Source organism: Dioscorea cayenensis, chromosome 3 (assembly GCF_009730915.1).
Source record: "Dioscorea cayenensis subsp. rotundata cultivar TDr96_F1 chromosome 3, TDr96_F1_v2_PseudoChromosome.rev07_lg8_w22 25.fasta, whole genome shotgun sequence".
NCBI lineage: Eukaryota > Viridiplantae > Streptophyta > Magnoliopsida > Dioscoreales > Dioscoreaceae > Dioscorea > Dioscorea cayenensis.
In genome coordinates, this window is record NC_052473.1 from 16821519 (window position 1) to 16845733 (window position 24215).

Here is a 24215-nt window from a genome sequence, read left to right on the forward strand (position 1 = left end):
ACACACACACACACACACACACAGAGAGAGAGAGAGAGAGATATCTCCCTGAATCTCTTCCACTCTCATCCTCCTGCACACAAGAGGAACAATAAATCCCTGGATATATTCAACTTCTACACAAAACTACCAATCCTCCTCTTTTTATCAAACATACTTGAGAAACAAGTATCAAAGATGGCTGCAGTGGTCGCCTTTAGATTTGCAGCACACCAAGCTGCCCTGCCATTTTAATCCTCGCGACACTTGTAGATGAATCATCACTATCTCAAAGAAAAATAAGGACAAACTTTGCTTCAATATAACATTGAAAGTGACTAGCTCAATTAAACTCGGATCATTTGAATAGGAGACATGATAACAGAGAAGATATTTGCAATTCAGATGCAAGAATGGCAGATTTCAGGTATATGCAACTAACCCTTCATTTTCTCTATTTTACCGTCACTCAGAACACACCACTGATTTCATTCGTTCTTGTTTTGAAATCAGACAACGCATAAATAAGCAAAAACAAAAAAAACTATAAAGAAGTCACCGCCCCAATAACTAAACAATAAGACATTTGACTTCCATGGAGGAGGAGCTCAAGAGTTCGACTCCTCACTGCATGATTGAGGCGATATAATAATAAAAAACAAAACAACAGCAATTAAGAATCTCATGACATAAGAATGTAAGAGAAACAATTAAAAAGGAATAGACATTCACAGTTGATTGGAAGATGCTCTTATTTGAAGAGCGGAGGCTCCTCAGGTGAAGCCTTAAAGAATAAGAAGATATCGACCTAAATGTGTTTAGTAGAAAACTGGACGAAATGATATGTCTAATCTTGGTCTATCTGATCTTTTGGCTATTGATAGAATACGGTGGAAGGAAAAAAAAATTCATGTAACCAACAAGTTAGGGCAAAGACCATGTTGTGGTTATTGTAATCTAATAATATCAGGCAGTCTATCGAGAGCATGTTGGTGAAAAACACAACCTAAATTTTAGCTTCTAAGATGCATAGCAAAGGCCAAGACCGCCAAAACTCAGTTCGGCCAAATGAATATTAGTCCCATTTAAACACAATAGCTTAAGCTGATAGCGCGAGAGACACAGATTATGTTGATAAGTACCAAATTTATTGATGGGAGATTTTCAAATACCACAACAAAGTTGCCATGCCATTCGAACACAGGAATTCAAGGGTGAATCATCTCAACAAACAAAGAATAGAATTGAGAGACCACAAATCAATAAAAAACAGGACAAACTGAACTTCATGCTTTCTTAAGAAATTGGATAATATCAGAGTCAATGTTAATTTCCTCAAAGAAAAAGGAACATTGATCTAACCATTTTATCAAAGAGAACGCAGAATCAATGACTGGTGCAGCAATAACAACCAAAGCCACCTTGCCAATTTATCCTGTGACTCTTCATGAACAAACTTAACCAATGTTGTGAGAGGGAGTTGATCCCTCAACCACTCAATTGGCAAGGGAAAGAGTTACCATCATTCTAATGTGAATGTGGTTTTCACACGCTATTAGAATAAGAACAATTATTAAACAATGCAAGAAAATAAAGCATGCGAGAGGACTTGATATCATAGCAACCAAGGGGCTGTTACCAGCCATGGGCAAACACATCACAGACCACACACACACATAATTGAAGTCCGGGCCTTGGATAGTTTTATTTATTTATTTTGATAGCATTGCCCTCTTTTCTTTTCCTTCACCATTTTCAGAGGAACCAAGGCTCAGATCTGACATTTTTTTTTAATCAAATAAACACTGAATCAAGGGCTGCAGCAGTAGCTGCCACGCCACTCGATCTTGAGGCTCTTCTATGTCAAATCATCACAGCCACGAGAAGACAAGAGTGCAGCATTGCCATTAACAAGCATCATCATCCTCGTCGTCGTCGTCATCATCATCATCATCATGGTTGTAGTAATAGTAGTAGTAGTAGCAGCAGAGAGTTCAAAGGTCACGAGTTCAAACCCCTCCCAACTTAATGGTTAAGGTTCATTGTGAGCCCCACATTTATCTTATACGCCCTTCAGTCCTTTTTACTTGTTCCTTATAATTAATTCTTTTGACGCGGATAAAGTATATATATATAGAGAGAGAGAGAGGTGTGGAGAAGGCTCAGATCTGACCTTTTTTTATCAGAAATAAAAACTGAATCAAGGACTGCAGCAGTAGCTGCCACGCCACTCGATCTCGAGACTCTTCTAGGCCAAATCATCACAGCCAAGCGTATACAAGAGCCCGGCATTGCAATTAATAATTATCATCATCATCATCATCATTAGCAATAGTCCTGGTAGTAGTAGCAGCAAAGAAACAGTTAGGGCTCTGAATGAGCGAGCTTGAGCAACCTCATAGAATCACAGAGAAGAGGCTCGGATTCACCATTAATCCATGGTACCACAAAGATCCCCCCTCTTCTCCCACACCATCCCCTCCCTCTAGCAGAACGGGAGCAGCGGTTGCCTGCTGAGGAACAGGCCATCCGAGCTACTACACCATTGCTACATAGAGAGAGAAGAGAGGAGCAGCAAAGAAGAGGAATCGATCAACGATGGAGATATCACACACCTTCACATGCCGCGATCGCATTCGAAGGTGGTCAGGGCATCGTCATTGCCTCCAAAGTTCCATTTTTTTCATGCCGCGAGACATTTCTGCACATACCACTGATCACAGCTCCAAATGAGATAAGACCAGGTTCAACCTGGTTCCTCACCATCAATGCAATTAGATCTAGTCTGAGGCGAACATCCCCTTTCTTAAGGAACTGGTTTATGAGCATTGTGTAAAGGACTGTGCCTGGCACAGAGCCATCCTCCAGCATCATATGCAGACATTTGCCTTCCATTCTAAACATGTTAGTCTTTACCAGTCCATTAATAAGAGCACAGTAAACATGGGAACTCGGTCAAATATCACGATAGACAATCTCATCAAACAGATATCGAGCGTCAATAATCTTTTCCATCTTTGAATAACTGTTGATGAGTGCGGTGTAGATCCCTTTATCTAGCATGATGCCTGCCTGTAGCATCCTGTCAAAGGCAAGCTCCACTTCGACCATCCTCCCTGCTTTGCACAAAGATCTTATGATCGACTTATAAACATCAACAGGAGGCCTAAAACCCCGCTGTATCATCTCATCAAAAGTTCTCAATGCTAAATCTATGTCTCTGCGCCGCACTTGCAGTGAAAATTTATAACAATTGAATGTGTAGCCAGATTAGGAAGCACACCTCTCCTTCTCATAAGACATGAAAGAGAGTAAGCATCCTCTATTCTATCCTCCTTGCACAAACATCTTATTAAGAAATTATAATGACAAATTGAAGGAGCAGATCCATGATCAACCACATTCTCCATTAAGAGACGAGCAATGTTAAACTTAACCCGTGAGCACACAGATCCTAACAAAATATGGAGAACCACTTTCAATGGGATTATATTGTTTCCAGCCATCTCATCAAAAAGAAGCTTGACTTCCCACTGCAATTCCTCATCTGAATCAGAGGTACAAAATCTGACAAACCTCGAAACATTTGACATTGCAACCATTCCTGGACAGACCATCCAAAACCTTGCCCATCATCCAAGGCATATGATCAAATGGAAGATTCTTAATCAGCAACTGAAACAAAGGTCATCAGGGATGAGGCCACAGTCAAGCATCTTCTCAAACCACTTCTTGACCTCCACCAATCTCTTCGCCTTGCAAAGTGCGGACATCACTGCAGTATAGCAATGCAGATTTGGGGTCAAACCATAACTCTACATTGTGTCCAGAAGCACCAAAGCAGAATCCACATCAGAGTTTTTCCAGTACCAGCTGATCATCATATTGAAAATAACCACATTCCTTAAAAATATCAAGAGCCAAATTTATCCTTCTTTCCCTGAAGTACCCATGAATCATCGCCGTGCACAGCTTATGATCCAAAACGAACCCGTGCGACTTCATGAGCCTAAAAACTCCGCTTGGCGTTCAACATTCTGTGCCATTTGCAAAAGCCATAGGCCAAGAACTTCAACAAAGGTAGAGAGGGTCGAATGCCATCACCAAGCATTACATCAAACAGGAAGCGTGCTTCATTCAGGTAACCCTCGGAGCACAACCGAGTAATCAAAACGTGATAAGAGGACGCATGAGGGAGAACACCAACTTTAACCTTGAGGAAACAAAAAAAGTGAGAGAGCGTGCGACACACTATAGCCGAAGCAACGCGCCGTACGAGGCTAAACTGGGCAAAGTTCCGAGCTGTCACTGATGGAATCAAAAAGGGATTGGGCACGGGGAAGGTCTCGGAGCTTGCAGTAGCAAAGGAGCATTGAGTCAAGAAGAGATGGGTCAAAGATGGACGGAGATGTGAAGGAGAGGAAGACCCCTGGGACGCCTTCGTGAATTGGCGTGACAACAGGAGGGGGCGATGGAGGCCGGGAGGGTCCACCGAGAGGCCTAATGAGGAGACATAGCGGGCCGCGGCGAGAACGTCGGGGGTGGAGAAGCGGATGCCGATGCGATCGAGGACGGAGAGGGCTTCAGAGGACAAGCCACGGCGGAGGAGGAGAGAGTTTTGGCGGTAGAGAGGAGGAAGCGAAGCTGCGAAGGCATGATGGATGGAGGGGGAGGCTAGGGTTTCGAAGTGAGGATCGCTCGGTTGGGTTAATTAAATCCCAATTACAAGATTTCATTTAACTACTTTTTCATTATCCATATCAAAACAAATTGGACGAATAGATATTTAAAAACAAAAAAAATTTAATGAGCAAGGAATATATCATGATAATTAGAGTAAATCGTGTTAATAATGATAAATACTACTTCCAAATGACAGTACAAATCAAAATATAAATAAAAAATATTTTTTAAAATATACGAACATTTGCAAATACGGCGAGCTCATATATATATATTTATATATAAATTAATGTATAATTCGTTAAAGAGTATTTCAAAAGCAAATATAAATATTTTCAAAATATTTTACATTTAAATATATATATTTGCCAATAGAACCCAAATCTCAATTTAAAACATATCTAAATGAATATATTTATAATTAAAATTTAAATAACCGATGTAAAAAAATTGCAAATTAAAAAAATATATATATTTTTTTCAACAGATGATTTAATTAAATTTCTAAATTTTAATTAAAATTTTAAATTAAATCTTATCCTCTCAGTCCATAAAGAAGTTACGATTTGAAGATAAGAACAGCATGCCTTGTCGCCGGAGACTTTCGGTACTATCTCTGCACAGCTGATGATACATGGTATGGGTTTGGTTTTCCACCATTGGATGTTGGATTAGCGTTTGTGAGTGGGGAGAAAGGGCTAAATCGTTTTATTATTATTTTTATATTATTTTTTATTTTTTTATTTTTTTATTTTTTATATGCAATACTTATATCACTCATTTATTTATTTTTTTTTTTTTTTTCCTGCTTATAACTCCCTCAAAACTAAGTTTACTTATGTCCCTTTTGAAGCTTCACACTTGAATAATAAAAAATAAAAAAAGGGAGGGTTCTAAGGCAATTTGCCTCGAAATATGTTTTTGAGTACTTCAAGGAGGATCTCTTCGGGATGTGTATTTAGAATATCCAAATAATTTATTTTAAAAAGGGAAATCCAAAAACCAATTAAGATTAGGACATTTAAATTTTAATTTTAAATATATTTAAATTGGGATTTGTATCCTATTAGGACATATGTTATATTATTTATATATAAACAAATACCTCCTTTCTACTTTCTCACAAAATTCTTTTTGGTGAGATTGAGTGAGAGAAGTAGGAATCTCCAATTGTCATGGCCAATACTCTCAACTTTTTTGGGATATGGCCCAAAATTACAATGAGGTCCCCAAGGTCAAGCTTTTATGCGCCCTGCCTTTGATTCTGAAGCTGAACCCGCAATCATATATGAAGGAGAAGAGCGTAGGTGAAGCGCTATCCAAATCGTATGGCTATTGCCAAATTGTCCACAAACCGTTGGTTTGAGGACGGCTTGACCGATGCAATTTGTCTTGAAGCCTAAAGGAGAAATAAAGGATTGGAAGACATTTGACAACTCCGATCTGAAATCATCAACCACCATCCGGGATGGAGGGGTAAGGAGTCTATCGAAAATATTTTAATTGATCTTCCATATTATGCAGAGTGAGGCAAATACATGGTTAATAACTACTCTAAAGAGTTATCTGAAGCAGAATTGGTATGCGGGATTGTGGCTTCAGTCGTCCGTTATGACTTTTACTTCAATTTTTATAAAACATTAATAGAATTATGGTGTCCTGAAACTAATATTTTCTACTTCTTGCACGGAGAAGTTGGGATTTCATTATGGGATATCAAGCAACTTGGAGGACTTCCAATTACCAAAGACATCTATGATGAAGTAATACCTCTTAATGACACAATCTACTGACTTCATCATAGATGTCTCCGGCAGGAGGTATGACTTCATCATAGATGTCTCCGGTAATTGGAAGTCCTCCCGGTTCCTTGATATCCCATAATGAAATCCCAACTTCTACGTGCATGGAAAGTATTAGTTTCGGGACACCATAATTCTATTAATGCTTTATAAAAATTCAAGTCAAAGTCAGGCAACTGAAGCCACAATCCCGCCCACCAATTCTGTTTCAGATAACCCCTTGGAGTAATTATTGACCATGAATTTGACCCACTCTGCATAATGCGGAAGATCAATTAAAATATTTTGGATAGGCTCCTTACCCCTCCATCCCAGATGGTGATTGATGATTTTAGATCTGAGGTGTCAAATGTCTTCAAATCCTTTAGGCTTCAGACAAATTGTATCGGTCAAGCCGTCCTCAAACCAATGGTTTGTGGACAATTTGGCAATAGCCATACGATTTGGATAGCGCTTCATCCCACTCTCATTGCTCTTTTCCTTCATATATGATTGCAGGTTTAGCTTCAGAATCAAAGGCAGGGCGCATGAAAGCTTGACCTTAGGGGACCTCATTGTAATTTTGGGCCATATCCCAAAAAAGGTTGATTAATGAATTTCCTCACCATCGTGGATATCTGATAATGGCTATATGTGTTCTGTTTCTTCTTGTATTCACATTTACAAGGGATCCTGGCATTATTCCCTGTAATGCGCACCCTCCAGAGCCAGATAATGATACTAAATCTGAATTGGTGGGAAATCAGCGTGGTTCATTAAGTTTGCCGCCTACAAAGGATGTCCTTGTGAATGGGATTACAGTAAAGGTCAAACATTGCCACAACATGTATGCTATATCATCCCCCACGATGCTCCCATTGTTCTATCTGCAACAACTGTGTTGAGCGGTTCAATCATCACTGTCCTTGGGTTGGGCAGTGCATCGGAAAAAAGAAATTACCGCTTCTTCTTCATATTCGTGTCCTCCACAACCTTGCTTTGCTTGTATGTCTTTGTGTTTTGCTGCGTTAATCTAAAAAGAATAATGGACACAAATGAATGTAGTCTGTGGAGTGCGATTCTAAGGTCCCATTTTTCTGCCATTCTTATCATCTACACCTTTGTAGAGGCATGATTTGTCGGACGATTGATAGCATTTCACTTCTACTTAGCACCAATCAGACAATCTATGAGAACTTCCGATGCTGTTACGACAAGAAGACTAATCCATATAACCAAGGATGGACGAGAAATTTTATGGAGATTCCTAGCTCCAGAATGATTTCCGAGCAACTGTAAAAAAAAATAATAACTCAACACCTTTCTCTTCATTACCTCTGGGACAAGTCTCAAGTCCTCCAAAAACAAGTGTTGACTTCGAGACGGGTGGGAAACGGCATGCCGTGGCAGAGGAAGAACTTGAAGACATACAGAGTGAGATTGGCAACATGGGAGTATTGGAGGGTTGTGACCCTCAACCATCACATTTGATCATCACTGAAAGCAAGACTAACCGTGAACAAGTAACACAAGATGATATACGAGCATTGACTGCTGAAATCAACACAGACTGAGAAAATTACCGAATCATGAGTAAGTGCACCATTGTATTATCTTGTTCACTTCCTGGTAACGAGTAGGGAGATTGTATTTTTGTATCATTTTTGAAACCTATAAATTCAAATGTGATCTTGTTTTCTTCATTGATAAAAAAAAAATGCTTATTTTGATGCAACATTGGAACACATATCTTGAGACGGTTGATGAAATCCAAATCTTGAAGGGACACGGATTTTAAGGCGATACTCAATATGCATCTTGAGGCGATCAATGAAAAGCGAAATGGTGGAGGGTACAAGTCTTGAAGCGGCAATAAACACATATCTTGGGACGGCAAATAAAAAAAATAAACACATAATCTTGTGGAGCGCAACCGCAAACTCAACAAACACCTATGCTCTCACTTTACGAATTTCTTAACTACTTATCAAAAACAAGAATTTCTTTACTAATTCTTATCAAAAACAAGATTCATCAAGCCAAAAAATAATCTGAACTTTAGAAGATGTAAATTTGGAAGGAATTGTAAGGCTCAGAACCACCCCTCATTATCAGTCATACATTGGCCATTATCACAAAGGATATAAAATAATAATAATAAGAAGAAGTGCCAACATACTGAAATCTCTTAGCAACATATGGCTGCAGGTCAACACAACCCGCCCCGCCATAATTGGCATAGGGTTGTTCATCACAGCCTCTAGGACACAAGGATTTAAACATATTTAAGTCCTATAGATGGCTTCTACAACAATAGAATGAGAAAAAATGTATATTTCCAACTGTTATTCTTAGTGGTAGTGAAATATCAAACAGCTGACAAGTGGCACTTGGCATTTGCACCACTCTCAGGCATAAATGTATCAGGAACATCTTGCTGGAAAAAAAGCACGCCTGCATGTGCACAAACATGAATGAATACTATCCATGTGGAAGCAAACTATTAGGAAGAATCTGCACATAGAATAAGACAAGGAAACTGTTCCGTTTTACAACTTGAATGGCAAAGGCACTCACTAACTTTACGCCTCAATGACGTGGCAGTCAGCAAAGAAGACTGACAGCAGCAGGCGGCCGCAGAAGCAATAACAATAATAACAACAACAACTTCAAACATCAAGCTCAGATCTGACCTTGATTCAAACATAATGCTGAAACAAGTATTAGGGATGGCTGCATAAAAAGCATGGAGAATCACCCCTCACCTTAGCTACCCCGCCATTTAAACGCAACACTCTTTGAGGTCAAACCATCATGGTGCACGGACACTCCAGGGAGATTGACGTACCCGTGTCGGACACACGGAAGCCCGGGCACACTGTGGACACCTCCAGACACGCATATGCTTTGTAAATGATTTTTCTAAATTACTAATGTATATTTCCTAATTACTTCCCAATACACAAAATCACCAAATTAATCTATAAGTAAATATATAACATATATTACATAAAAACTATATAGATTTATATTTATAATAAATAATATTTGTTTATAGCCGTGTCCTATCATACCCGTGCCCTTAATTTTTAGAAACTACAGTGTCATCGTGCCCGTATCGTATCGTGTCACCGTATCCGTGTCCATGCTTCTTAATATCCAACACAATGCGCATGATTTTTTTCCCCAGAGACATGAAATCTTATGAGGTTATTATGTAATTTCATGTTTCCAAAGATGTGTGTGTAACCCAAGAGTTGAAATCAACCTAAATATTATCGTATTTTTCTAAACAAAAAGGATGACACTAACATAGGTGGAGATTGAAATTTTCAATGCCTATGCTCTCTAATCTAATATTACAGGGAACTTATAAAAGATGTCACAAATAGTATCAAGGCAAGTTGGCTAAAATCAAGAAATGCTTCTAAAGTTTTACACTTTTACATAGCCATATATAACTCATAGATTGAAAGTTTTATAGAATAGTTGTTAGGCCAAGTACGATCTAAGGGCCTAAATGTTGGGTGGTAAAAAAATAACATACATAAAGAATGGGCATGACTCAAATGAGAATATTCAGATGGACATCATGTGTAAGTAGCAAGAATCGATTAATAAATGAATTTATCCAAAATAAAATGAGTGACACCAATTATTAATAAGTTAAGAAAAAACTGATTAACATGGTATGGACATGTCCTTACAAATCAGGTAGATGCCCTTAAAAGAAAAATGGAAGCTATGCAAGTGAAGAGTTATAAACAAGAAATAGAAAAACTTAAAAAAAGTTTAGTACAAAATTTACAAAATGATGTCTAAGCTAGATTTATCTAGCCTTTTCACTTAGGACAGAGCACTGTGGAAGCGAAAAATTAATTTAGCCTTTTCTCCAAACTGCATAGAAGAAAATGAATAAGAAATGTGCAATTATTAAAGGTCAGAAAAGTTGTCACTACTGAAAGATTTCATGGAGATTTATGAAATAACACACTTCATTATTCTGCCTACTTTCCACTAATCCAAACATATCACTTATTTGCCACTCTTCCATGTACTACAAAGAAGAAAGCTGATGCTCAGATCCACACTTTTCCATCATATTAATACAAAATAAGAATCAAATATGGCTGCTGCAGTGATCAGCCCTGCCATTTCTTTTTCAATTCTTGTTTCCATGATCCAAACAAAACCTAAATTTTGGATACTAAGATGCATAGCAAAGGCCAAGACCCTGCAGAACTCAGTAAGGACAAATGTATATTAGGTCCCATTTAAACACAATAGCTTAAACTGATTGCGCGAGAGACACAGACTATGTTGATAAGTACCAAATTTAATGATGGGAGATTATCAAAAACCACAACAAAGTCGCCATGCCATTTGAACACAGGAATTCAAGGGTGAATCATCACTGCCTTAACAGACAAAGAACAGAATTGAGAGACCACAAATCAATAAAAAACAGGACAAACAGAACCTCATGCTTTCTTAAGAAATTGGATAATATCAGAGTCAATGTTAATTTCCTCAAAGAAAAGAGGAACATTGATCTAAGCTTTTTATCAATGAATAACTGCAGCAATGACCACCAAAGCAATTTAAACTGATTGCGCGAGAGACACAGAACATTGATCTAAGCTTTTTATCATGAACAAACTACACACTTTCAGAGGAACCAATTTATTTATTTATTTTGATAGCATTGCCTTCTTTCCTTTTCCTTCATCATTTTCAGAGGAACCAATAGGCAAGAGGCTCAGATCTGACCTATTTTTTTTTTTTTTAATCAGAGATAAACACTGAATCAAGGGCTGCAGCAGTCGCTGCCACGCCACTCGATCTTGAGGCTCTTCTATGGCAAATCATCACAGCCACGCGAAGACAAGAGTGCAGCAATGCCATTAACAAGCATCACCATCATCATCATCATGGTTGTAGTAATAGTAGTAGCAGAGAGTTCAAAGGTCACGAGTTCAAACCCCTCCAACCTTAATGGTTGAGGTTTGTTGCGAGCCCCACATTTATCATACACTCCCTTCAATCCTTTTTATTTGTTCCTTTTAATTAATTCTTGATGCAGAGAAAGTATATATATATAGAGAGAGAGAGAGGAGAAGGAGGTGGAGGAGGCTCAGATCTGACCTTTTTTTATCGGAAATAAAAACTGAATCAAGGACTGCAGCGGTAGCGTTGCAGCTCGATCTCGAGACTCTTCTAGGGCAAATCATCATAGCCAAGCGAACACAAGAGCGCGGCATTGCAATTAATAAGTATCATCATCAGCATCGTCATCATTGGCAACAGTCCTGGTAGTAGGACAGTTAGGGCTCTGAAAGAGCAAAGCTTAAGCAACCTCATAGAATTACAGAGAAGAGGCTGAGATTCGCCATTAATCCATGATACCACCAAGACCCCTCATCTTCTCCCACACCATCCCCTCCCTCTAGCAGAACAGGAGCAGCGGTTGCCTGCTGAGGAACAAGCCATGCTGAGCCGCTACACCATCGCTACATAGACAGAAGAGAGGAGCAGCAAAGAAGAGGAATCGATCAATGATGGAGATTTCACACAATGGAGATATCCCTGATGATCTTATGTTTAAGTGCGGTCATCATTGCAGTATAGCAACGATGGAGATATCCCTGATGACATAATGAAGTATAGCAAAGTGCGGTCATCACTGAAGTATAGCAATGCAGATTTGGGGTCAGACCATAACTCTTCATTATGTCAAGAAGCACCAAAGCAGAATCCACATCAGAGTTTTTCCAGTGCCAGCTGATCATCATATTGAAAGTTACCACATTTGGCTTGAGGCCACATCCCACCATTTCATGGAACAACTCCCAACCCTCATCAACAAAATTAAGCTTCAAGAGCCAATAAATCATTGTATTATACAAGCATATCCTCTCCTTCAACTCCTATCAAGAGCCAAATTTATCCTTCCTTCCCTGAAGTACCCATGAATCATCGCCATGCACAACTTACAATCCAAAACGAACCCATGCAACTTCATGAGCATAAAAACTCAGCTCGGTCGGCGTCCAACATTCTGTGCCTTGAGCCAAAGGCTAACAAAAAGGAAAATACAAAAAGAAAAGAGAATCAAAAAGAAAAAGGCTTCAAGAAGAGCAAAGGTCTTCAAGCCAGGTTGGTCTCTGTCCAAACCCCTGAAGAAAAGAGAGAGAAATGGATTGGGTCGGCCAAAGCACGCCAGTTCATCTGCAATGTTGTTGTCCTCTCATGGAATGTTATCGAAAAAGATATGAGGAAAAGATTTGAGTAAGATCTTGAGCTTCTGGAGTTCAGAGTTGATTCTCCAAGCAATACAGGGATGGTGCTTCACCATTGAGTTGGAGATCCCAGCGCAATCACAACAAATTTTTAAGTGAATCAAGTCATGATCTTTGCATAACTCCAGGGCCCAGCAAATGGCATCTATCTCAGCAGAAATTGGCGAAGAATGGACTGCACCCTTGGAGCCTGCAAGCAGAATTTTACCTGTAGTTTCAGAGTGCCAAGAGGCATCGGTGAAGAGAGTAATAGAAGGGAGGGTAGGAAGAGGACTAAGGGGGTTAGAAAACTCCCTGTAGATCTTGCCAGAAGCAATGAAGTAGTCCGAACAGATGGAACAAGCTCTGGAAATGAGAATATCGAACCTAGGAGCCAAATTCTTGAAAATGTAATTGCATCTGTCCTTCCAAATCAACCAGGCCATAGAAGCAAGAAGAGAGCTTTGGCCCAAGCATTGTCAGTTCTAGAGTAATGATGAAACATCAGCCAGTCACCAGAGGCAAGGAAGGAGAGATCATCAGTTCTAAGGCCCAAAGAGTTGAGGATAATGAGAGTATGAACCATTTTCCAGATGAAAAATTTGACTCTAGGGATAGCACAGAGTTTCCAAATTTGATTCCAACCATCCCAATAGTCAGAGCAGTTGTTGTTAGAATTAATGGAATCATAAACTGAAGCCATAGGCCAAGAAGAGAGAGGGTCGAATGCCATCACCAAGCATTACATTAAACAGGAAGCGTGCTTCATGGAGCACAACCGAGTGATCAAAACGTGATAAGAGTACGCAGGCGGGAGAACACCAGCTCTGACACACAATAGCCGAAGCAACGCGGCGTACGAGGCTAAACTGGACAATGTTCCGAGCTGTATGATGGAATCAAAAAGGAACTGGGCCCGGGGAAGGTCTCAGAGCTTGCAGTAGCCCAGTCCCTTTTTGATTCCATCAGACAGCTCAAGAAGAGATGGACGGAGATGTGAAGGAGAGGAAGACCCCTGGGACGCCTTCGTGAATTGGCGTGACAACAGGAGGGGGCGATGGAGGCGGGGAGGGTCCACCGAGAGGCCTAATGAGGAGGCATAGCGGCCGCGGCAAGAGCGTCGGGGGTGGAGAAGCGGATGACAATGCGATCGAGGATGGAGAGTGCTTCAGAGGGCAAGCCACGGCGGAAGAGGGAGAGGCAGTGGTCGCTGTGGGTGGGCATGGCAACAGGAAGAGAAGAGGAGGAGGAGGAGGAGGAGGAGAGAGTTTTGCGGGTAGAGAGAAGGAAGCGAAGCTGCGGCCGCATGGAGGGGGCGGCTAGGGTTTCGAAGTGAAGGTACAAAATTACAGTTAACTGCTTTATAATTCTCCATATCAAAACAAATTAGAAAAATAGATTAAAAAAAATTGACCAGGAAGTAAATCATTAATTATTATAAATACTGTTTCCAACTGATTAAAAAAAATACAAATAAAAAATACATCAAAATATACGGACATTTACAAATAACACGAGCTCTATATATAAAAAGTAGTAATCCACATTATCCACTAGTGGTATTTCAAAAAACAATTATAAATATTTTTAAAAATATATTATATTTAAATATTTGTTTATCATTAATTACGACATTAGTAAATACTATTTTCAAATAATTAAAAAAAAATACAAATAAAAAATGTATCAAAATATATGGACATTTGCAAATAACACGAGCTCAATATATATCTAAGTAGTAATCCACCCGTGATTATTTCAAAAAATAATTATAAATATTTTAAAAATATATTACATTTAAATATTTGTTTACCATTAATTACGATATTAGTAAATAACAAGTTTAATTATTTTCATTAGATTGAAAAATATTTCTTTTATTAAAAATGTAAGCCAATAGTTTAGAGTTATTTAAGCATAATACTTTTAGATTAATTTGTAAGTAATAATTAAAAAGAGAAAACATATATTACATTTAAATATTTGTTTGTCATTAATTATGACATAGGTAAACGAAAGGTTTAATTGCTTTTATTTGATTGGAAAATATTTGTTTTATTGTAAGCAAATAGTCTAGAGTTATTTAAGGATAATTTTTTTAAACCAATTTGCAACTAATAATTGAAAAGAGTTTTTTGCTTTATAATCAAATTAAAAAAAATTGAAAACACCAAAATATTGTAAATGAAAAAAAATAGTGAAACTTTATAAATTGAATGTATATTTAAAAAAATATAATTATAATTCTAAAGCAAAAGCCAACATTCTTTGTCATTGCCAATCAACCACGTCTTAATTCTGTAATAGTTATCATGAACTAAATCCACAATACTAATTTTCTTTATTATTTATTATGTAATTAATTTTTACCCTTTTATTTATTTTCTTATTTTTTTTATTTTTTTAATAATTCTCTTGTAGGTATTATTATATTTACATTTGTTTTACTCATTTACAAAATTAAAAAAAATAAAAAATAAAATTTGGCTTAAATTAGAACACAACACTTGTCAACCTCAGATGAAAAGTCTTTAAAAAAAAACTTAAATAAATATTATAATAATATAAAATTTGCCTTAAAAGTTAAAAGTGGCATAGCATTTGGACCATCAACCCTTTTTCCACAACGCGCTCGATTGCTCACCTCGTCGAATGCATCCTTGGCTTGGTAATAATTGCACCACAATTAGCTTGGTATTTATGGAGGACCAAGGCTGGGCACTATATCACTAGGCCTTACAATCTCGACTCATTTGGGAAATTGTTTTGGTACTTAAAACAATGTAAAAATGAAAAGTTTTTCTTTTCCTCTAATTTAATGTCAAAACAATTTTTATTAAAAAAGATGATTTAATACAAAACACTTTAAAAAAAAAAAAAAAAAAGAGAAATTACTATCTCTATTGCATAATATATTAAAAAAAACTATTTATCACTACATGACAGAGAATTTATTTTTGAAAAATTATTAAAGCACCATAACTTGAGCTATATCATTACTTGTCCATCCATCCCTTTTTTCCAGTGCTTAACATTCTTATCAAAAAACCTAAACTTTTATTTTTCTTCCTTAATTAAGTTGCATCTGTTTCAATCCAAGCTTTCACTATTTTCACTTTGAGTGAAAACCTCGGGTTGGTCATTTGGTGGGTAATTTTTTTGAGTGGTCACCGAACTTTGGCCACCTGACTGAAAAATGCATCAAGATGGTCACCCATTTTTGAAATATTTTCACCGGATAGTCACCCTCATTATTCCGGTGACTTAATGCTGATGTGGCGACTGAAAAATCCGAGTCAGTCTCATTTAGCCACGTCACAAGCTCCAGATGGCAAAATACATCAACTATCTTTCCCAGTCAGCACCTTGTTCATGTGGGCTTCTTCTCCAACGGGACAAAACAGAGAGAAAGACCACCTCTTCATCGCTTGTCTTCTCTCCTTCTTCTTACCTTGCTTGTATCGGATGACAGAGTGAGCTGCCGGCAAGGAAGGAAGCGCAGGCCAACATAGTGAGTCCAAACTTCGCAATGTCAGTGAGTCGGGAGGTGCGGTCTGTTAGGGAGGAAGCTCTGAAGTACTGTAAGTGCATCAAACTAAACCCTAACTTTTTCCACTGGTACATCAGTTACCTGCGTGTTATACATTGCAAATCTGCATGGGAATGCAGTTAGGGTTTATGTGTAAATTAAGAGCTTTGACAGGTGGTCGGGGCTTTTCATGAAATTGTCTGAATTTGGTACTTTTGTGTACTTAATTAAATTATGTGAGGTTGTGTTACACGAGTTACACACATTATGTGTGGTCCCCTTGGAATGTTTGTGCTAAATTCATACATTGTTGCTTTATTTTTCTTTAACAATTATTGGTTTGTCTGCTATTGATGTTGAAGTGGATTTCAGTATGGCAGAATTCCTTTTTGGTTCAAAAGAAGAAGTTTTGTAGTTGTTATAATTGTGAAATGGTAGCCTTCCCTTTGTCATTATTAACAATCTTTTATAAATAACTGTTTGGTTGCTCAGTTTTTTCTTTATTGTAGTGGCCCACACATATGTTTTTAAAAGCCAGGTAGTAGTGCTATCTCAAAATGTACCTTCAACCTACCTTTTGGTTAGTGGTTCACATGTTTGTCTTTCTTAGTTTTAATTTAAAACCATTTGTAATATTTATTCATGTATGTCTCCAAGTAGGGGTACATGTTATGCATTCAATGCTGAAATTGATTAGCACAAGTAATATTAACAGTCTTTAACATTTTTTCATGACTTATTCTATCTTATTATATTGTGTATTGTCAATTCACATAACAATCCAAACATTTCTTTCTTTAAATTTGGTTGTCCTGTATGGTTTGCCTAACATTGACTGAAAAAAAAAATATTGCAATCTCAATTTCTTTAAATCTAGTATGGGATTTAGTTTATGTTGATAGGATTGTAAAGTATAAAGGTGCACTAAAGTGAATATGGTATGGGGTTTTTTTAATTTTGTTATAGTTTATGATAATAGGATACTGGTATGAGATTTTGTAATTCTGCTATAGTTTAGATTGTAATACTAAGTCAGAGTTGCAACTATTTTTTCTTCCAATGCCCAATGCTGAGGTATTCTCTATAAAGGCACACTACAGTGCTGGAGGTGGTTATAGATTTGTTGGTTATGTAGACTATGTGTGTGCAAACCAAATTCTAGATTAGAATTGGTAAACATGGGAAAAAGATTTGAATATGAATGTTAATGGTTGTAGCATATGGTGGGTTCATGGTAATGGTCAAGATAGGGTTCTGAAAGAAATTGATTCAGATATGGATGCTCTGGTAATGGCACAAGCCGTCCAATCACCTAGGAGGAAGGTTCATATTGTCATTAGGGCTGGACATGCTTTAGTTGAAAATATGAATAGAAATATAGATGTCAATGAAGAACCAGTTGCTGAAGGCGATTGTAATGAAGATGACAGTGATTTAAAGGGTGGAATTCCTTGTTCAGACAGCAATGGGAAAGATAGGGATGAGGAGAGTGACTTGTGTGATTCTAGCTATAACTTTAGTGGTGATTCTGAAGGAGAGCAGGTAGATGACAGAAAATTAAGGAGAACAACTGTATCTGTAGATGGAGAACCACCAAGAGAATCAGATGATGAAGATGTTCATTTAGATAATCTAGGCTCAAATGAGTTTATTTCATGCTCATCAACAGATGAAGATGGATTAATGTCAACTAAACCTAAGTATTCAAAGTTTAATGAACAAGGTGACATGAAAAACCCTCACTTTAAGATTGGTATGAAATTCAGTAGCTTTGGACAATTCAAAGAGGCTGTGAGGAATTATGGAGGTGAAAAATAGGGTAGTTATGATTTTTAAATCAAACTCTAAAAAGAGATGTAAGGCATTTTGGAGAAAAGGCTGCCCTTTCTATCTCTAGGCTTCACCAATGTATAAGGACCAGTATACAGTGCAGATCAAGGCAGGGAATTTAGTTCATGAGTGTGCAAGGGGGCACATTAATAGACATGTGAATGCTAAGTGGATAGGTAAGACTTACCTGGAACAATTCAGAGCAGACCCTAACTGGAAATTAGCTGGCATCATCCAAGTAGTCAAGACAAACCAAGAAGTGGATATCAGCCAATTTAAGGCATACAGAGAGAAATGCCTTGCATTGAGGTAGATTTTACTTCTTATTCTTCAAAATTGATAGTATTTTCTTTTAAACCAATACAATGAACTTCTGATTTTATCATTGCAATAACACATTTTCATTTTGCCTATCTAACCACATATAGAATCATTGATGGTGATGAAGAAAGCCAAATGGCAAAAGTCTATGATTACAGGTTGGAGCTGATGAGAAGCCACCCAGGGTCAACTATCATGTTTATGTGTGACCAGGGGGTGTTCTAGTGGATGTACATATGCCTGACACCTTTGAAAGAAGGTTTTCTTGCAGGTTGCAGGCAAGTAATTTCCTTAGATGGCTGATTCCTTAAAAGCAGGTATGGAGGTCAACTCTTGGCTGCAGTTGGGATAGATGCAGATGATTGCACCTATTCTATTGCGTGGGCAACAAGTAATGTGTGCATTACATTTTTAACACTTCATGTGATTGAATTGATTCATCTGTGACTCACCAATGAATGCAACTGTGTGATAAGACAACTGGAAGTGGTTCCTGGAAATTCTTGCACAAGACTTAAGAATCAACAATAGCCATAGCTGGGATTTTATGAGTGACAAGCAGAAGGTAATTTGAAATTTTAACTGTAATTGTTCTGATCATTCTTAATTCTACCTATTATGACCTAAATTTGCAATGATCGTCCTTTATTCAAGTTGTTGTGAACATTATTCAAGTTGTTCTAATCATATTATAGTATATATTGTCAAAATGCTACCATGTTTAGAATGAAATGCTACCATGTTCTGTTCATATTGTCTAATTGTGTTGTCAATTGAATTCAGAATCATAGACCTCTAATTGATCTTTTTTTGTTTTGTTTTCTTTTGTTTGATTTGTTTCCCTCCTGCATGTTAAATCCACAAACCTAGGGTTTAATTCCAGGCATTGAGGAGTTGTTCCCTAATTCAGAACACAGGTTTTGTGTGAGGCACATTCACAGAATTTTTAGAAAGAATTTTAGGAGTAAAAGGTTGAAAGATCAACTTTGGATGTGTGCCAAATCTAGTTATATCCCAACATTTGAAAAGAACATAGAATTCTTGAATGAAATGTCCAAGGATGCATGTGACTATATGAAACAAATACAACCACACCATTGGTCTATGGCTTACTTTAAACCCACATTTAACTGTAACATCCTACTGAACAATTTATGTGAAAGGTTCAATAGTACAATGAATGAAATGATCAGGAAAAAATTGATGATTAAGATCCAAAAAAGAAGAGATGCCATGAAGAAGTGCTCAACATCCCAATGTCCCAAGATTATGAAAAAACTATAAAAGGCTAAACAGATGAGTTGGTTCTACAACACAACCTGGTATGGGGGGGGGGGAGCAAATACCAGGTTTTAGGTCTAAATGGCCAGTTTATTGTAGACAAAGATGAGGGGTCTTGTTCATGTAGGAAATGACAACTGACAAGAATTCCATGAAGTCATGCCATGTCAGTGATTTTCTACAATAAAGACATGGCTGAAAACTATCTAGCAGACTGTTACAAGGTTACGACTTACTTAGACACTTACAAACACACATTGAACCCCACCCATGACAAAGACTACTAGCGAAAAAATGACCAAGGCTCCATGATCCCACCTCAACTAGTGTGTAGAAAGAGAGGGAAGAAGACTATGCTTAGAAGGAGAGAAGTTGGTGAAGAGACCAGCGGATTCACCAATGGGAAAGTAAGCAGGAAAGGTGTGAGGATGAACTGCAGCATTTGTAGAAATCCAGGTCACAATAAAAGACATCATGTTCAGCAAGGACAGGTAATAAACTTATTGTGCTCCAAATTGCCAAACCATTTTAATTGATGCATTCTGCTTACTTGTCTAAACAATTGTCTGAACAATTGTCTGAATAATAGGTTACAGGGGGAGATACATCTGGACAACACCATGGTGGCCAGCGTGAAGAAGTACAAGAAAATTCAATGGATGAAATTGATCCAGAAGTTCTGCATGATCATTTTCAAATGGTTTGTTATGGCTTTTTCTATATTACTGTAATGAATGTAATATCATTTTAGAACCTGAATGAATTGATGTTTGGTTCGTCCTAATTTTGGATTGGTTGTTTCATAACACACAGGTTGACACTTTAGTTATGGAAACTCATCAAGAGTGTCCCACCTCAGAGCCAAATGTGACAGCACAATCCCAAGTGCCAGAGGGACACACATCACAGGAACAGGTTCAAGAGCATACAGCTGTGCCAGAATTCTTTCATCAGACAAGCTCAATGGTAGAGATGCATGAAGATCCATTGTCACAAGTATTTTAAGTGACTTATATATATAGAATTCTGAAAACAAAGAAAACCATTGAAGTATTAATTGTCTGTCAAATGTTTACATTGCAGGTAATTGATACTCGTGAGCTTCCATCAGTCATGGCAACATCAACAAGGAAAAAAGCTAACAACAATGGGAGGCAAAGGTAAGTCTGCCCAACAGAGATTCACAGGAAATGCTGCTCAAATGAACCAAACTGCTGAAACTACACCCAGCAGGGATTCCGCACCAGATACTAGCAAGTAACAAAACCCTAAGGAGAAAGAAAAGGTGAAGAGACAACCAACAAGAGGACGAGGTGGGTGTGCTGCCAAGAAAAGGAAGGCATGGGTTCCTCCAGGGAACTAAGACTGTGTGTTGTTATTGTTGAAGTAGCTTAATATGTGTATAGCGGTTGCCCGGCTAATTATGTTAAGCAAACTTCAAGTAGGTCCTGTGTTGTTATTGTTGAAGTAGCAAAATGACAATGTTTAATTCTGCTACTGAGTTTAAATTATGTGAAGTGTTTGTAAACGTTTCAGTTCAAACATGAAATGAAATCCTCATGATTTTAAGGCAAATATACACATGTGAAAACTTCAATTCAGCTATGAATTCAAGTCTTGATCATTTTAAATTTTGTAAAGTGCTTATAAAAATTTCATTATATTTTAATCAGGAGAAAATTGATCTGACTGACAAAATTTTACAGTTTAGTATGTTTTCCTGATCATATAAACATTGAAAATTTTAGGAGGTCGCCTGCATTCCTGGTGAATTGAAATGAAAAGACAATGTTTACTTTATTCACTGTTTTACATAGTTGATCACAAATACAAAGGATTCTCAACAACCAAAAAAAAAATAAGGTTACACATTTCCATTCGAGAAAGTTCAATCCTTTAAAAAAAAAAAAACCACATTGAAAATTTTCAATCTCTTTTGCTAAGTGACTTCTGATCTTTCACTATTGCTTGGCAATCCTATGCTCACTTCCGATGTGCAAACTCTAGATCTCCAAAGGAGTAGCGATGAAAAGGTGGTCTTCTCTCGGAGCAGCGATCAGCGAACCCTAAATCTTAAGATGTGCAAACCATAGATCTCAAGAGGAGCAGCTTTGTCCCGTTGGAGAAGAAGCCCACATAGACAAGGTGCTGACTGGGAAAGATAGTTGATGATATGTTCTATCACTTGGAGATTGTGATGTGACTGAATGAGGCTAACTCGGATTTTCCGATCGCCACATCAACATTAAGTCACCGAAATAGTGGGGGTGACAACCCGGTGAAAATATTTAAAAAATGGGTGACCATTTTGATGCATTTTTTAGTCGGGTGACCAAAGTGAATGTATGCGAATGGAACGCATGTATCAGCCTTGCATTGCTATTCACTTGAGCCAAAAAAATCCAATGGACGTGGCAGGTTATAAACATGCATAATGCTATCAGTTATATATACGTACACCCAATAAAATTTCCATTTGCACGTATATATACCTCTATAAAACTAATAAAAGAGGCAAACGTAAGACAAATAACTCATCTCAAAATGGCTGTAAAATCACAACCTGCCACATCCATTGTTATAAAGCAGTCGATTCAAGCAGGGTTTGGTTCATGAATATAAAGAGGCCTAGTTTGGATACGCTGATGAAGTGCCTTTCCCAGTTTGAGAGGATTTTTTTTCCAGCAGCAATTCAAGATAACTTAAGGGCTGGCTTGTATTCATTTTTAATTCTCTCAGAAGTACTTAAAAAACAGGCACATCTGGGGGAAAACACCCAAACAAACCCAAAAAGCTTGTTTCAAAAAGCAGTATAAGCACTGTCACATGTGAATCTAATGGTTCCTAAATGGCAAAGTTCCATTTTGGTTATGGTAGAGAAGCTGCCACGTCAAAAAATGGTGTGAGAGAGAGTGAATCCTTCAACCTCTCACTTGGTAAGGGACAGTGTTAACATCCTTCTAATCAGAAGATGGTCTAAATGGCAAAATTCAAACAGCTGCAGCAACAACAATTTCTAAAGCAGAGTAATCAAACTTAAGGGCCAGACCTGACCTTTTATCAGATATACACAAAAAAAATCAGGAATGGCTGCAGTCGTGTGGCTGTGAGAAACATTCCCAACTTAGGCTGCTCCTACCATTTAATTCTCGGGCTAATTGAGGTCAAATCATTACAAGCTTTACATGGTCGTAAAAAAGCAAAAAGTAGAACTAAAAAAGTGTTTGGTAAAACTTTTTATGTCTATTTTTAAACGATTTATCTAGTCTTCATTATTGTTGTTGTTTAGCAAAAAAGTAGACCCCAAATAGGTATGACTAATGGTTGTTGTGGTTGTTGACATAATCCAATCTTTATTTATTCACTTGAAGATACATCTTATTTCCTTCATTCAACCAGGCAAAAGAAAACAGTTCCCCTTTTCTTCTTCTTCTCATTGTTTCATTTGTAAGGGACATCCACAAGCCTCCTCAACCGCTCAACCTCTAATTAGGGAGGGGAGTGCCATTCAGTTCTCTTATAATTTCATTCATCATCAACCTATACCTTCCTTAGCTTTGATTGCCACCAGTTCCTTCTGAGAGGAACAAGAGATGTTCAGATTCAGTCCTTTTTATCAAATACTATTCTCAAAAACCAGAATCGAAGATGGCTGCAGCATAGGCCTGCAGATTTGCAGGTCATCAGGGCTGCCATGCCATTTTAAACCTGAAAGTTGAAACTTGAAACTTGAGGACAAATCATCACTACTTCAAAAAAATGAAGTCATAGACTAGATAAACTTTATATAGGGTGTGCAAATAAGCAAACCCTCTTCTGACATCAAATCTAATTATGACCTCATTAGGATTATTATTATAATCATTGTTGTTGTTGTTGTTGTTGACAATATTGCATATGTTCTTGTTCTCTCTCAGGAGGAAAAATAAGCCCCTGGATATATTCAACTTCTACGCAAAACAAGTGGTTCAGAGTCAATCCTCCTTTTTTATCAAACATAATTCAGAAACAAAAATCAAATATGGCTGTAGTGGTGGCCTGTAGATTTGCAACACACCAAGCTGCCCCACCATTTTAATATTCGTGTAAAGTACAGATGAATCACAGATCTTGGGGAGGAGAAAGAGGGAAAGAAGGGCACAGAACCATGAGACTACCAACCCTCTCTCTCTCTCTCTCTCTCTCTCTCTCTCTCTCTCTCTAGATATATATATCTTGCTCTCCCTGAATCTCTTCCACCCTCATCCTCCTGCACACAATATACTCAACTTCTACACAAAACTAGAGATGTTCAGATCCAATCATCCTTTTTTACCAAAAATAATTGCTAAACAAGTATCAAAGATGGCAGTAGATTTGCAACACACCAAGCTGACCCACCATTTTAATCCTGGACACTTACAGATGAACCATCACTACCTCAAGGAGAAAAGAGGACAAACTTTGCTTGAATGTAACATTGAAAGTGACTAACTCACTTAAACCCAGATCAATTGAATAGGGGACATGATAACAGAGAGGATTTTTGCAATT

At 37.7% G+C, this 24215-nt stretch overlaps 1 protein-coding gene and 1 pseudogene across 1 annotated transcript; one reads left to right on the top strand and one right to left on the bottom strand.

Annotated features, from left to right (window-relative positions):
* Window positions 1-2343: 2343 nt before the first annotated feature.
* Window positions 2344-3939, bottom strand: LOC120251016 (pentatricopeptide repeat-containing protein At5g62370-like). Its single transcript, XM_039259579.1, has 7 exons — window positions 3876-3939; window positions 3706-3794; window positions 3556-3654; window positions 3263-3512; window positions 2966-3209; window positions 2691-2875; window positions 2344-2489 (listed from the first exon to the last, which is right to left on the bottom strand). Exons 1-7 carry the CDS (start codon window positions 3937-3939, stop codon window positions 2344-2346), a joined length of 1077 nt encoding a protein of 358 aa, XP_039115513.1.
* Window positions 3940-7087: 3148 nt separating this feature from the next.
* Window positions 7088-8017, top strand: LOC120251032 (annotated as a pseudogene).
* The last annotated feature ends 16198 nt before the right edge of the window (window positions 8018-24215 follow it).